This window comes from Salvia splendens, chromosome 21 (genome assembly GCF_004379255.2).
Source record: "Salvia splendens isolate huo1 chromosome 21, SspV2, whole genome shotgun sequence".
Classification (NCBI taxonomy): domain Eukaryota; kingdom Viridiplantae; phylum Streptophyta; class Magnoliopsida; order Lamiales; family Lamiaceae; genus Salvia; species Salvia splendens.
Genome location: NC_056052.1, coordinates 8,901,033 through 8,915,404, shown reverse-complemented (window position 1 = coordinate 8,915,404; position 14,372 = coordinate 8,901,033). Strand labels below are relative to the sequence as shown.

General features: G+C 37.0%; 2 protein-coding genes across 2 annotated transcripts; one reads left to right on the top strand and one right to left on the bottom strand.

Moving 5' to 3' along the window:
• Positions 1-483: 483 nt before the first annotated feature.
• On the top strand, positions 484-2,648 carry LOC121785244. Its single transcript, XM_042183628.1, has 5 exons — positions 484-608; positions 1,880-1,933; positions 2,000-2,103; positions 2,174-2,212; positions 2,301-2,648. The coding sequence occupies exons 1-5, from the start codon at positions 533-535 to the stop codon at positions 2,436-2,438; spliced, it is 411 nt and encodes a 136-aa protein (XP_042039562.1). The 5' UTR covers positions 484-532; the 3' UTR covers positions 2,439-2,648.
• A 65-nt stretch (positions 2,649-2,713) lies between these two features.
• On the bottom strand, positions 2,714-7,407 carry LOC121785243 (secretory carrier-associated membrane protein 3-like). The gene is made up of 13 exons (XM_042183627.1): positions 7,133-7,407; positions 6,413-6,469; positions 5,768-5,881; positions 5,599-5,661; positions 4,944-4,977; positions 4,676-4,798; positions 4,057-4,119; positions 3,880-3,973; positions 3,653-3,698; positions 3,501-3,568; positions 3,239-3,293; positions 3,070-3,135; positions 2,714-2,995 (listed from the first exon to the last, which is right to left on the bottom strand). Exons 1-13 carry the CDS (start codon positions 7,190-7,192, stop codon positions 2,909-2,911), a joined length of 930 nt encoding a protein of 309 aa, XP_042039561.1. The 5' UTR covers positions 7,193-7,407; the 3' UTR covers positions 2,714-2,908.
• Positions 7,408-14,372: the final 6,965 nt, after the last annotated feature.

Genomic DNA, 14,372 nt, shown 5'->3' with positions numbered 1-14,372 from the left:
TCATCTGCTGAATCCGTTATTATTTTATCATATACCAAAAATTTATAACATTTAGTATATAAATTTTGATATATTTGTATACTATTGTTATAGTATTCTGGTCCGTTGAACAGTAAATTAGTAATTTTACCGGTTTGCTTACCCGATTGATTTTTAAATCATTGACACATAGAATAAAACTAAAGGGACAAAAACTACATTTCTTAAAATCCATGCCGAATCAAACAATATCAATTAATGAAAAACAGAGGGAGTATAGTTTTTCTCAAATCTAAATTAACAGGAAATTAAAATAAACATCACAATTATGACATAATTTTTAAAATTAAATTTGGTGATATTTGTGACAATTTGCTAAAAATGAAATTAAGCCGAAAAAGAACATTTCGATCCAGCCCAATCAGAAGCCCAGCTAAAAGCACAAGCAAACTTACGAAAATAGCCTTTGCTTCTTCAATTCCTTCTTCGCTATGGAAGAAGAAATACAGATTTCATTACAACCAAATATAAAAAATTCAATTGCAGAGAAGAAATGATTCCAGAACAATGGGCGCCTCCATGCAACTCTCAATGCACCCACAAATACGCTTCTCTCGTTCAAATTCCATGTATATTTTTTTTGTTTGAATAATTTTTAATTTTTTTGTTTTTTCTCCATGTTAATGTCGATTATGGATGTTAGGGTTAAGAAGCTTTGCTCTTTTTCTATTTTCGAAATTGATTACTTTTTCCATCTTTGATTTTCCTGATTGTGTGTAGATTGTTAGATTATTCTCGAGTGATGGTGAGATTCAATTTGATATCAACAACATCCATTTCCTGTTGCATTATAATGGCTATAATGATAATGAGTTTTATTCCGATTTCAGTGAGAAGATAGCGATTTGTTTATCATTAGTTTTAGTGTTAGGCCTTTGAATCTCTGATCAAAATGGGGTAAAAACTGTGTTTTGAGGGTTGTATTGTGACAGCAAGTGCTGTTATGCGAAAAGGGGCCATTTTGTTTTGAATCTATATAGGGTAGACATCATTGCTCTTTGTGGGAGAATTTTGATGTAGTTAGGGCCGGCGAGGGATCTCTCCGTTTCAGTCAATTTCCATGTCTTCAAAGAATGTAGATAACGGGGACTGAGATTTTTGTCGTGAGATGAGAGTAGATGATTTTTTTTCATAATGCTATATAACCTCCAATAGTTATAACATTAATTTTGCTGTTGGGTTTTAGAAGAACCTCTAATCTAAGTGTTTGAGGGTTGTATTGTAAAATCTGTCATGCAAAAAGAGTCCATTTTGGTTTAATTCTATATAAGAGAGACAAAATTGATGCTTGCGGGACAGTTTTGAGATATCATCATAACAATAGATATATTTTTGTAATGTATAACCTCAAATTTGTAATAATCGTGATGTTCTTGAGCCCCATATGTTGTAGCCTGGGAAGGAGAATTGTGATGGTGAATGATTTATTGTATTTTTCCCAGTTGAGCATTTACTGATGTTTCTTACTGGATCTTAGTTAAATCATGCCTTTATCCTTAGAAGCACACATTAGTGTTCTTGAAAATTGTGGTATATATTTTTAAAAGAGACATATAACAACTGAATGGTTGCCCCTAGGGTGTCTTTTAATTATTCGAATGACCATTTCGGGTATCGTCAGTTGCATTCGATGATAAAGGATGCATATATGTGAGGGTTTAGGGAGAATGATTTCAGGTACAAAATAGGTAGAATGGCTCATTGTTTGAAAACATTGACTCTTATAAGTCAGCTAATATACAACGTAGCCTGTATTCGAGTAGAACTTTCTGTTCCTAATCCTGCCTTTTGTTGTATGAATTTGTCTTTATCTGATTAGCCATGTACTGATTTCGTTTAGGGAGAGTATTCTGCAAAAAGGGATGTGATGCTGATGGTGACACATGGGACGAATGTAAGTTTGAATCTGCACTTGTAATGAATTTAGTAGGAAACTCTGATGCTAGTGATGTAAACTTAGGTGTGGGAGAGTGCGACGAGATATGCTACAAAGACCCTGTCCTCAAGGACAAGCAGTGGAGCGCCTATATTGATCGTTCCCCTGGTTCTGTCACCTACTCAGAGGTTCATGCCACCTCAACTTCTTGAATATTTCTTCCTTTTTGCTTGTGCCTGATTTCATTCTTGCTTTCAGGAATGCTTTCGTGCTTGCGTATCTGGCTGCAGTTACAAGGTAAGTAAAGCTCACTTAGGAATCTAATCGGTCAAGATAAATATTTAACACAATGCCTCAAGTATTCTCTCGTTCTTTCGATTTGCAGTTCGATATTCCTGAAGAGAAACTCAAAGAAGTTCATGCACGACCAACAAAGCCTCCACCGATGCCACCTGCTGCTGAGTCCAGACCCACTCCCGTATCCATTCGTGTAGGAGATGAGGTTTTGAGCACTTCTGCGTAAGCATAACTGGACAACAATGCTGTTTAGATTCTTCACTGGAAATATCTCAACGAGGCATCAGACATTAAAAGTAACATTGTTTAGGTCAAATTTGTTGCCTTGCAGCTTTGTTGAAGTTATTAGTTAGGTTGAATAGTTTGATTGAAGATGGGATGCCCATTTTCGCAATTTTCTGGGAATATTTATGATGATGACAAGTTTTAGGACTAACATAGATACTTGAGCTAAGGAAAGTGTAACTAATTAATCATAAATGGAACGGAAATGCCAAAGAATGAATTTACAAACAAACAATCTATGAATCATCAAACTCAGAGCAGGTGCAGCCAGCTTCAACATCCAATTTTTTTAAAGATTTTAATCTTTCCTAGTGCTTCCCTCGAGAAAATCTTCTCAAAAACAATGTTTTAATACCATAAATTTCAAAATATGATTTACATATGTTCATCTATGAAATTGTTCTTGAGATATTAGACTGCTGCTCTCAACGCTCCTCTTGCTGCCTCGCGCTTCAGCTCGGCAGCTTTCCCGCTGCCTCGAAAATACATGTAGACTTGCTGTGAAATGAGAGCATTATTAGATAGGTGAGAACCGTTCCATTTTCTATAAGAAAGTGATGTTGTGCTCGTACCTGTATGACCCAAATGCTGAGAACTGACTCGAGGCAGAAAAGCCCGAATCCAATGAAGTAGAAAATCTGTGTAACAAGAACGATGTTGAATAAGTAACGATGCATTCTCTAGCTGATAACTCAAGATCTGAGCAGTGTATATATTGAGAATAATGTAACGCCAACTTACCCCGACTAGCACGTGGTCACCGTCACCTATGACATCAATCGCTGGGAGGATACCTCTGCAGAAACAACGTTGAGGACAACGTGAGATAACAACTTACCAAATGAAGAAAAAGATTGGAGTTTCAATTTCAACCGATTCTCTAAAAATTTGTCAACAGATGGGGTTAGATAAGACAATATATAAGAAAGACAAACGTAAAACCCGGGGCTCCATGAAATCGAAAAATTAACAGATATTATGCACATTAAGAGAGGTGACCTACGTTAGAGATTTTCCTCTGAAAACGACAGGAGGTGCAACTGAAGCAAATATGCAGAAGCCAATGTGCAGCTGTAAACAAATCAATTCAATCAAACATTAGTGTGCGTTCACTAGAAAGGAAATCCATTTCTTAATATTATAAAATCAACTTACCATGTAAAGCATGAAAAACCACCCAAACTTCATAGCACTTTCAGTCCTGTTACATAAAGTATAGATACAGTCAAACTACATGTAGATGAGATACAATGCATCTATCCTCAGCCTCAAAGAAAGACGATTTTCATCATCAGATGGAATTCTGATCATTCAGTATCCAATATCCTCTTCCCCACTTTGTAAAGAAGAAGAAAATTAAAAGGGATACAGATATTACCAACCTAAAAGCGCGGTAAAGTGGTCGATACCATAAGACATATGCTCCTGGAACCCCAGATATAAAGTAGATAATAGCAAGAAACCAGATCTTTGCATCTAGTAGACATACAGGTCTGGTCAGGAAGCCACTTAAAATACACCTACCGAAAGGAAAGACTATGGGCTCATATAAAACTAACCTCCCAGTTTAATCCATGCAGTAGTTACAGCTATAACGTTCCAGAGAAGGGCAAAACAGAGGCCTGTTGTTCACCAGGTAAAAAAAAGGCATGATTAGCTGATTAGCATCAAGAATATTCAGTAAAGAACCTCTTGGAAGTGATACCAGAGGCTCGTGCCAAGGGCCAAAATCCAAGACAGTGAACAAACCAGCAACATGTGAAAGAAATTAAACTAATTACTTCTCGGCAACATAACTTTTGAGGCTGGGGTTATGTATTGCATGGAAACAATTTGGCAACTCTAATTTATTTGAAATTATAAGATATTTGCACAATTCAAAAGGTACTCCTCCAGCAACTATAAGTCATTAGCAGCCAATAATAATAATTGACTTTATGCAAGGGGAAAAACAAAACAAAACAAAAAGTTAATATTATATGCCTAACTATGCACAATCAATATGCCAATTTTCCATAACACAATTTTCTGGAGCTTACTTCAAGCTGTACGAAAAAAGTCAGCTGTCTGACTTAAGATGCTAATTTTCCAAGTCTGGGAATGAAGGATGTAGAAAACGAGAAAAAGCTACAAATTCAAGTAACCAACAGAGCATCATATTGATAAAGGTTTACATACCCAAAAAGGTTGTAAATGCAACATATTGAATCTTCTGCAAGTGAATTGGTATTTCATTCGCGATGTCATGATGAATGATAGGGAAGAATGGAGGCCAGTTTTTCTCCTCGAGAACAATACCAGCTGCAAAGAAAAAAGACTTTAGTGCAACACTGCAACTCCTCTTGGATTTGCTCCAATTACATGATAGTCAAGAAAATCAGACTCCTCTTAATTAATGGTGTTGAGATATGGTAATAAGAACATCCAAATTGAGAATATAAAGCACCTCTTGCAGCAGCCTCTTCTTTCCGCCTAACTTCCTGCAGAGTATCAACAGAAATTGAAAACAACGTTCAGTATTTAAACATTAAATGCAAAAATCAATCATCTGCAGCAGTTTCTTCCTTAAATACATTTTCCAGAACTAATAGTTACACACGTCTGTCGTCCAATAGAAGATAAGTTCTTGGCCTTTTAAATTTTTGTGTCCAGGGAGCATCATGTAAGACATCGTATAAATAATTATAACAGGCAATGTGATCCTTACCCTTAAATATTAACTTTTGTATAGAGATAAATAATGCATTTAAAGAATTACATGATTAGATTTGCAGAAAACGCAGGGAACTTGGGAATATAGGGACTAATATTGAATTTTTTTGGTTTCAGAAGAAAAGGTGGAAGTGAATGAATTAGACTATACACTGTGTATGTAAAATAATTTTCCCAGGAAGACAACCAAACATAGTCCACAGTTTGAGATGCTTGGTGACTGATAAAATAGTATTAAAAGTTCAAAAAACACAAATAAACTTCAGCAAAACAAATGGCCAAGAAGAGGAAGTCACATTCATTCATGCCAAAACCAACATCAAGAATGTTAGCTGACCAAGAAAATAGTATTACTACTCAGTAGAGCGTGGGTAACCATCGATATTTACCTGTTCCCTTCTCTTGAGTTCAGATTCCTTGGCCTGTAGCTCTCTCTCTTTCTTTTTAAGGTCCTAAATTCAAAATATTCTTTTATTAGAAGCCATGGAAGACATTCCAATGTGGAAAAATTAACCATTGCATGATTTCATGTTAAACTATATACTAAAAGGCACATACAGAAGCACTATCAAGAGGAATATCGACTGGTGCAGTAGGATTGTAGAAATCAGCAGGCTCTGGAGGGAGGGGAGAGAGCCTTGAGTTTATAGCAGGAGAAACACTTCCAGAAGTCTGAAAAAATCATATAAATTTGATTAAGAAACAATTCAATCCCAACATATTTTTTGTCCAAAATTCTGGTGGAGTACAAATATGATACTATATGTCGGACCAATTATGCTGCCACCCGACAGTATGCCTACTACAGAATCTTATAAGTGTACCACCACATAGGAAACCTAACTGGATGGGGAGCTGATTAGATAGCAAAATAATAACTGGCATATGTCTAAACACAGAAAACAGGCATTTAAGATTTTCCATAAATAAATAGGCTGTATTTCATACATCATAACTCCAAATATATAAAAAAAAATTGGATTTGATCATTCATGAGTAGAAACTAGAAACAAAAATTGCATCCTCACTAAAGGCTTATTACCAGGCAACACAACCATTATTACAAATCCCTAGCCCCTGCCAGCAAAAATGGTGATACACTAGAATTTAGTTCAAGAACTCTGAGAGATGTGATTATAAATGCAGGAGAACTCTGAGAGCTCTCTCCAAATTCCAAAAGGAAGAGAGTTAATAGAAACCCACAGTATAGAAAGAACCTCCACTAAATTGTTGTCCCGATGCCTTTCCTCTCCCTCCATTCTGGATATAAGAAGATACACAAGCATGTCAATTCTTTAAAGTAAACATAACTTGCAAACATGCCAAAGAACCAAAAATCATAATAAAAACTAATCACTGGAACACTTTCTGATAGATAATAATGTGAGAGCTCTCTGTTCATCATTCTAAATTGTTTGAATTCAGATATTCTAAAAGTTAACTGCATCAGCTGCATCTCTTAATTGCGTTTTTATTAGATCCAGTCAATTACTGCGAAATCATTTGATAGTAATACACATACAAAACCCTAAAACAAATCACTAAAAGATCAGTCAACCTTAGTCAAATCATCATCGAAACCCCTACCTTCAACTTCAAACTCAAATTGTTCAACTCGAGAGATATTCTACAAGTTAACTGAATCAGCTACATCTCTTAATTGCATATTTATTAGATCCAATCAATTACTGTGAAATCATTTGATAGTAATACACATACAAAACCCTAAAACAAATCACTAAAATATCAGGCCACACAGTCAACCTAAGTCAAATCATCATCAAAACCCCTACCTTCAACTTCAAATTCAAATTGTTCAACTCAAGAGCACACGGAATTACATTCCCAAACAACTAAAAACAAAAGCAAAATAAGACTGCCAAACATTCAACGATTCATGGCAATTGAAGGCGAAACACTTACAGAAAATGGATTCACTTCTTCTTCCTCCTCAAATGGATTCCGATCGTAATGGCCTGCCATATCCTTATCGACTGTTTCCTTCAACTAAATCCGCTCACAAACACTGAATAGCAGATTTCGTAGATCCAAACAGTGCGATTCCAATAACAATAGAAAAAATTAAAAATTTGTCGAAGCTTATAATGGAAGAATACTAATGTGTACGGGATTCAAACGGTTGAAAAGAATCAATAGAGAAAGAGGATTGGTATGTGGTCAGCGACCGCGTGTATGCTCACGGTTTATAGGAGTATATTTTACTACTACCTATCAATCCACTGTTAATTGATAGCGTGTACGCCCTCTCCCGTTAAAAATGAAATTTTATAAAATAGAAACATCTCAATCTCTACTTTTTCACATCTCTCACTTTACTCTCTTTTCATTAATCCACAAAGTAACATTATATAAAAACATGTGCCAATTCTCAAATGTTACATATTTAATGGGACGGAGAGAGTAGTATTTAAGAAATACTGATAACATTTTCTTAGAAATGAAACATTTATTTGTTGCACGTGTTTTAATTTTGAGTAAATTATAAAAATAGTCTCTGAACTATGAATTTATTTCGCCAATAGTCTGAATTTTAAAAATATCTACAGTAATCCCGCTGCTAAGCATTGAGGATCACCTACATCTAATCCTACAACATCTCCTACTCCACCTCTCACAAACATGAATAATGGATTGTGAGAGGTGGAGTAGGAGATGTTGTACTCCACCTCCACATCTCCTACTCCACCACTATCATATACTCCATCCGTTCCATAGTAATAGAGTCATTTTGCCATTTTGGTACGTTCCATAGTAATAGAGTCATTTCCCTTTTTAGTAAAAGTCAACACATTTTCCACACCTATTTTACTTCCTCTTACTTTTTTTCTCTCTTCCTCTCTCTACCTTTTTCATTTTTCACTTTATTCTCATTTTACTTAACTCACCTAACACAATTTTTCTTAATTTCCATGCCGAAAAGAAACGCCTCTATTACTATGGAACGGAGGGAGTATTATGGTTGTGAGAGGTGGAGTGGGAGATGTAGGTGATCCTCACCGCTATTTCGCCATCGTTTATTTTGTTTCATTTTTAAATATCAGATTTAATTTTATAAAACTAAATTCAAAATTTAAATTTTTAAATATCAATAAATTATTTATGTATTCTTTTTTGACTCACAACTATATATAGAAATAAAAATATGGAGCCAACTTACACCAAACTCTTTTATAATAGAATACATAAATTAATAATTTTAATTAAAAATAATTTATTGGCATTTAAAAATCTAAATTTTAAATTTAATTTTATAAAATTAAATATAATATTAAAATAAAGAAACAAAGTAAGGATGTCAAAGGGAAGAAGAAGATTTTTTAATTAATATCAGATTTAGTATACCATTAAAATAATATCAGATTAAAAAAGTGAAAATTGTGCAAAGATGAAATTACCCAGCAGCCCAAAAGGGCATTTTAGGGTGGAAAAATGTCAAAAGGACCGATTTTGAAATAAACCCTTAGTTAAGGGACTACACTAATAGTCCATGATCTTGTCGAAAAATGCACCAATGGTCCCTATAAAAATTTTATATCATTTTTGGTACGATAAGACTAAAGTAACCCAAGGCACCACTAGTGTGAATATTTAAAGTTCTGGGGCATTTTAGGCCTTTCAACTCTCCTTTTAATTTTTGTCATTTTTTCTTCCATCACCATTTTCTTTTATAAACTCAATTATACTTTCATTTAAATAATATTTGATGCTTTATGATTTCAAAATTTAAATAATATTTGATGCTTTATTTTTAAAATTAAATATTATTTTTTATACAGATTAATCTATATATTTGCGAAGAAAATATTATATGTAATAGTAACATTTTAAAATATAAATATTAAAGTGAATCATAGAAAATTCTTTGTGGGATTTATTTTTACTTAAATTTTTTACTAAATTTTTTAAAATTTGAGAAGAAAAAATATTATAGTGAATTATAGTAATTTTTATTTAAAAAATGTTACTTAATATTTAAATGTTACTAGACTTAAGTGAAACATATATATTTTAATTACGTTAATTAAAATATAGTATAGTGAAGAATATTTTTAAATATAATAATTAAAATTTAAGTGAATTATATCTAACATAAATTAAAGCAAACACTTGCAAGTAACAATTTTTTACTAAAAATATTAAAGTGAACTATAGTAATTTTTTCATTATAAAGCTTAATCTATACATTATTAAAGTAATTATCAGAATGAGTGACAATGAGTCGGCTGAGTCTAGTGGTGTACTTCTAGGGAGACCTTTTCTCCGTACAGCCAAGACCGTAATTGATGTTTTTGATGGAACTATATGCCTTGACTACAATGGGGAAAAAATATACCTTTAGCATCGATGAAGCAATGAAGAAGCCTCTTGATGTAGAAAATTTGCATGCTATCGATGTTATTAACCCCCTGGTCCAGGAATATCTTGAGACAGAATTAATGCAGGAATAGATTGAAAATTCAGAGATGAGTTACTCTATCGACAGAGAAGTGGCTGGATGGTGTGAAACGATGAACACAAGTGAATTATCAGATGAGGAGCTAGCAAAAGCAATCTTGGAATTCTGTACAAATCCAGGAGTAGCTAAGTCAAGGAAGACACCCCATGTGGTGAGCATGGAGGCTCCTTCTAGGTCAAGGAAAGAAATGATACCTGATGGAACAGAGAAAAATCCTTTGCCCCAGGAGGCGAGTACCCAGAAGAAAGAATTGAAGGTGCTCCCACCAGGCCTCAAGTATGCTTATCTAGAAGAGAATGAGACTTTTCCCGTTATCATCAACAGTAACTTGACCAAGGAATAGGAGGAAGAATTGCTGAATATGATCAGAAGAAACAAGAAAGCTATAGGATGGACTCTCTCCGATCTGGTAGGAATTAGTCCGGATCTTTGTATGCATCATATCCGGTTGGAAGAGGGAGCGAAAGCCTACAGGGACCCACAACGTAAGCTTAATCCGAACATGAGAGGGAAAGTTCTGAAGAAAGTTTTGAAGCTGCTATCCTTAGGCATCATCTATTCCATACCCGATAGTGAGTGGGTCAGCCCAGTTCACATGGTACCAAAAAAATCAAGGATTCAGGTAGTCAAGAACGATAATAATAAATTGGTTCCCACTCGACTTGTTACTGGGTGGAGGATGTGCATCGATTATAGAAAGTTAAACGAAGCAACTAGGAAAGATCATTTCCCGCTCCCATTCATTGATCAGCTGTTAGAAAGGCTGGCGGGAAAGCAATATTTTTGTTTCCTTGACGGATACAGTGGATACTTCCAGATCTACGTAGATCCTGAAGATCAAGAGAAGACTACATTTACGTGTCCTTTTGGCACGTATGCTTATAGAAGAATGACATTCGGTCTATGCAATGCGCAAGACACTTTTCAACGGTGTATGATGAGTATCTTCTCGGATTTATTGGAGGATTGTATTGAAATTTTTATGGATGATTTCACTGTGTATGAGAATTCTTTTGACTCCTGTCTAGCAAGTTTAGATATAGTATTGAGGAGGTGCCAGGAAAAGCATTTTGTCTTAAATTTCGAGAAATGCCACTTAATGGTCCATGAAGGAATTGTCCTAGGGCATGTGGTTTCAGAGAGGGGTATACAGGTAGACCAAGCGAAGGTTGATGTGATCTCAAAATTGCCTTACCCTACGAATCAGAAAGAAGTTAGAGGATTCCTAGGGCATGCAGGTTTCAACAGAAGATTCATTAAGGATTTTGCGAGGATTGCCCAACCACTCATCCATTTGTTGCATAATGAAGTTAATTTCGTTTTCGATGAGGGGTGCAAGGAAGCTTTTCAGCTACTGAAGGATAAACTAGTCTCTGCCCTTATTATCAGAGCGCCAGACTGGAGTTTACCGTTTGAAATAATGTGTGACGCAAGTGATTACGCAGTGGGGGCAGTACTAGGTCAAAGAATCGATGGGAAAAGCTATGTGATTTTTTATGCATCGAAAACACTCAATCAAGCCCAGAAGAACTATGACACCACGGAAAAGGAAATGCTGGGGGTAGTATACTCGTTTGAGAAGTTTTGCCCGTACTTGCTGGGGTCGAGGGTGATAGTCTTCACTGACCACGCGGCTATCAAGTACTTGTTGGCGAAGAAAGAATCCAAGCCAAGATTAATCCGTTGGGTGTTACTTTTGCAGGAATTTGATTGGGAAGTTCGAGACAAAAAGGGACAGAAAACAAAGTGGCTGATCACTTGAGCAGGATTTTCCAAGGAGAGAAGGATGAAGCTATACCTGATGCATTCCTGGAGGAGCATGTACTGTATAGGAACATTTCCAAGACCCATCTGTTGGGAAATGGTGATGGCGTTAACTGGTCCAGGAGATTCTGAAAAAGGGAAGTGTCAATTGAGCGCTGAGCCTTGGTTCGCAAACCTAGCAAACTACTTGGTCACGGGAGAGGTACCAAGTTCTCAATCAATCACCCGAGCCCAGAAGATGAAACTGAAAAGCGAAGCCAAATATCATTTTTGGGACGACCCATATTTATGGAGAATGGGAGCCGACCAAGTAATCAGGAGGTGTATTCCAGAATGGGAACAGAGGGATGTGCTTAATCATTGCCATGCCCTAGCTTGTAGAGGTCACTTTGGACCAAGGAAGACAGCGAGGAATGTGTTAGATAGTGGTTTTTATTGGCCTACATTACACAAGGATGCCTTCGAATTCTGCCAGAATTGTGAGAGGTGTTTCCAGTAAGACAGCAGACAGCAGACAGGGGGAATTTCCAAAATAGACGAAATGCCACAGGTCCCAGTAATCGTCTGCGAAATCTTCGACGTCTGGGGAATGGATTTCATGGGACTGTTTCCATCCTCATATGGGAACACGTATATCCTTGTGGCGGTAGATTATGTGTCGAAATGGATAGAGGCCAAGGCTACCAGCTCTTGTGAAGCCGGTGAGGTGGCAAAATTTCTTAAGTCTAACATTTTTAACAGGTATGGTGTGCCTAGGGCTGTTATTTCGGATCAAGGAACACACTTCCAAAACCGAATGATAGAAGCTCTAATGAAAAAAATATGGAGTCCATCACAGACTGTCTACACCTTATCATCCTCAGTCAAATGGGCAGGCGAAATATCAAATAGAGAGATCAAGGCAATACTAGAGAAGACGGTGAAATCGTCAAGGAAAGACTGGAGTAAGAGGCTTGACGACGCACTATGGGCCTACAGGACAGCCTATAAAACGCCTATTGGGATGTCACCCTACATGCTAGTGTTTGGCAAGATGTGCCATTTGCCTGTAGGTGTGGAACACAGGGCATATTAGGCGGTCAAGGAAATTAACATGAACCCTCAGGCGTGTGAAGAAGAGAGGAAACTGCAGCTTCAAGAACTGGAGGAATTAAGGCTTGAGTCTTATGAGTCCGCGATGTGGTACAAAGAGAAGACGAAGCTATGGCATGACAAAAACCTCCGGGTCAAGGAACTTCACGTTGGTCAGAAAGTTCTCCCTTTTAAATCCAGACTCAAGCTGCTACCAGGAAAGCTAAAATCCAAATGGATTGGGCCGTAAACTATTGTTGGCCTGCGAGTGAATGGAGCAGTGGAGATCCAGGGAGGTGCCTCAAACTCTACTCCCTTTCTTGTTAATGGTCATCGGGTGAAGGTTTTTAGGGATAATTCTGAGTTGTGTGTAGTGGAGGAAATGCCACTACGCGCACTCTCCATTATCGCCTAATTAGTTTAGCAAGCAGTGCTCTCGATGAATTCCTGGGTCAGGTAAATTGGGATGTTTTTTTATATATCTATTCACTGAACCAGGGAATCTCGAGAGTGCTAAATTGAATGTGTAAATAGTTTAATCATTTTTTTTTCTAATTGAAAATCCCAAACAAATGAAAATTTTTTAATCTTCCAAAAATATTTTCGAAACATGAGACTTTTCAGGGAAAATGTTTTGTCACTTTTTGAATTCTCGACCTGGGAGTCTGGCGTTTAATTTTCTTTTGTTTTTGCATAAGTATGGTGTCGCAGAGAGTATCGTTTACATGGGGCAGAGAGATTTTTGTTTGAGAGGGAAGTGGTACAGTTTCGAAATTCAAATATTACTTTATGGGAATGCGAACGGTTGCTTACATCATGCCTGCAACCGCCTGCACAACCGTACGCGCCCTTACCCATTTTTACTTCTTTCGTCCCTTACGCTTTATTTTTTCAAAACAAACAAATTCTCTCTCACAAAAATCCCCAAATCTTCTCTCTCGCGATACCCAGCCGTCACTAACCCTAACCCGTAATTTCTTTCAAAGTCTTTGAGAAATTTTCAGATTCAGGCCATGGAGAACACATCAAATGTAAGGAACTCGGTGACGCGAGGAAATAAATGGCCGGGATACGGACATAACTCAGGGGAGTTAGAGAAGAGATGCAGGCCTTCAAGGGGCGCATCACAGTCATGGTGGGGAAGTCATCTACGCAAAACGATCGGATGACGGAGGTTGTCCAGTTAATGATGATGATGACCAAATGGCTGAAGGAGAACTTCTCCGAGCCCCAGGCGAAACTGACTACTGGACCCAGCAAGGTGTCCACCCAGCCAGGGCGAGGAAGTTCATCTCCACATCATCCCCCACCCACGTCTAAACCTCTGCTAGCCCTGTCGGCTTCAAAGACCCTGACTGTGAAGAAGACATTGACCAAGCAACCGAGTGAGGAAGTGAAGGAGAAGCCGGATTCGCCGGCAAGAAAGAAAGCAAAAGTAACCCGCCCATACGTTCCACCGCAGGTTGGCTCCCGAGGGAGCCAAACCCCGAAATGAAGCCCCCTTGACCAAGTAACTTTACTTTTAGTTTTCTCTTTCTTTCGTTTTATGTTTATATATTTGCTGTTTGTGTCTGTGTTTTCTTTTTCCCAGCATGTCGTATTCTGTATATATTTGCCTGTGATTATGTCTTCTCCTACTTAGCCCAATTTTTGGTCTAAGTGTGAGAAGTTTGTGTTTTTTCTGGCATGTTTTGGTTGTTCTTCTATTGTGCCTTCTCCCACTTAGCCCGTTGCTCGGTCTAAGTGTGAGAAGTTTGTTTGCTTTTTCAGGATTGTTGTTCCTGAAGTTTTTTTATGTTTTGTTGAGTTTTGTTTGTACTTCCATGTTCCCCCCTTTCACTGGGATTGCTT

Coding starts and splice junctions, on each gene's coding strand:
- LOC121785244 (XM_042183628.1), top strand. CDS start 533: ATGATTCCAGAACAATGGGCGCCTCCATGCAACTCTCAATGCACCCAC. Junction 1,934..1,999: donor TGGTGACACATGGGACGAAT/GTAAGTTTGAAT, acceptor ATGTAAACTTAG/GTGTGGGAGAGTGCGACGAG. Junction 2,213..2,300: donor TATCTGGCTGCAGTTACAAG/GTAAGTAAAGCT, acceptor TTCGATTTGCAG/TTCGATATTCCTGAAGAGAA.
- LOC121785243 (XM_042183627.1), bottom strand. CDS start 7,192: ATGGCAGGCCATTACGATCGGAATCCATTTGAGGAGGAAGAAGAAGTG. Junction 3,974..4,056: donor TGCATGGATTAAACTGGGAG/GTTAGTTTTATA, acceptor TATGTCTACTAG/ATGCAAAGATCTGGTTTCTT. Junction 3,294..3,500: donor TTCAGAGGAAAATCTCTAAC/GTAGGTCACCTC, acceptor TTGTTTCTGCAG/AGGTATCCTCCCAGCGATTG.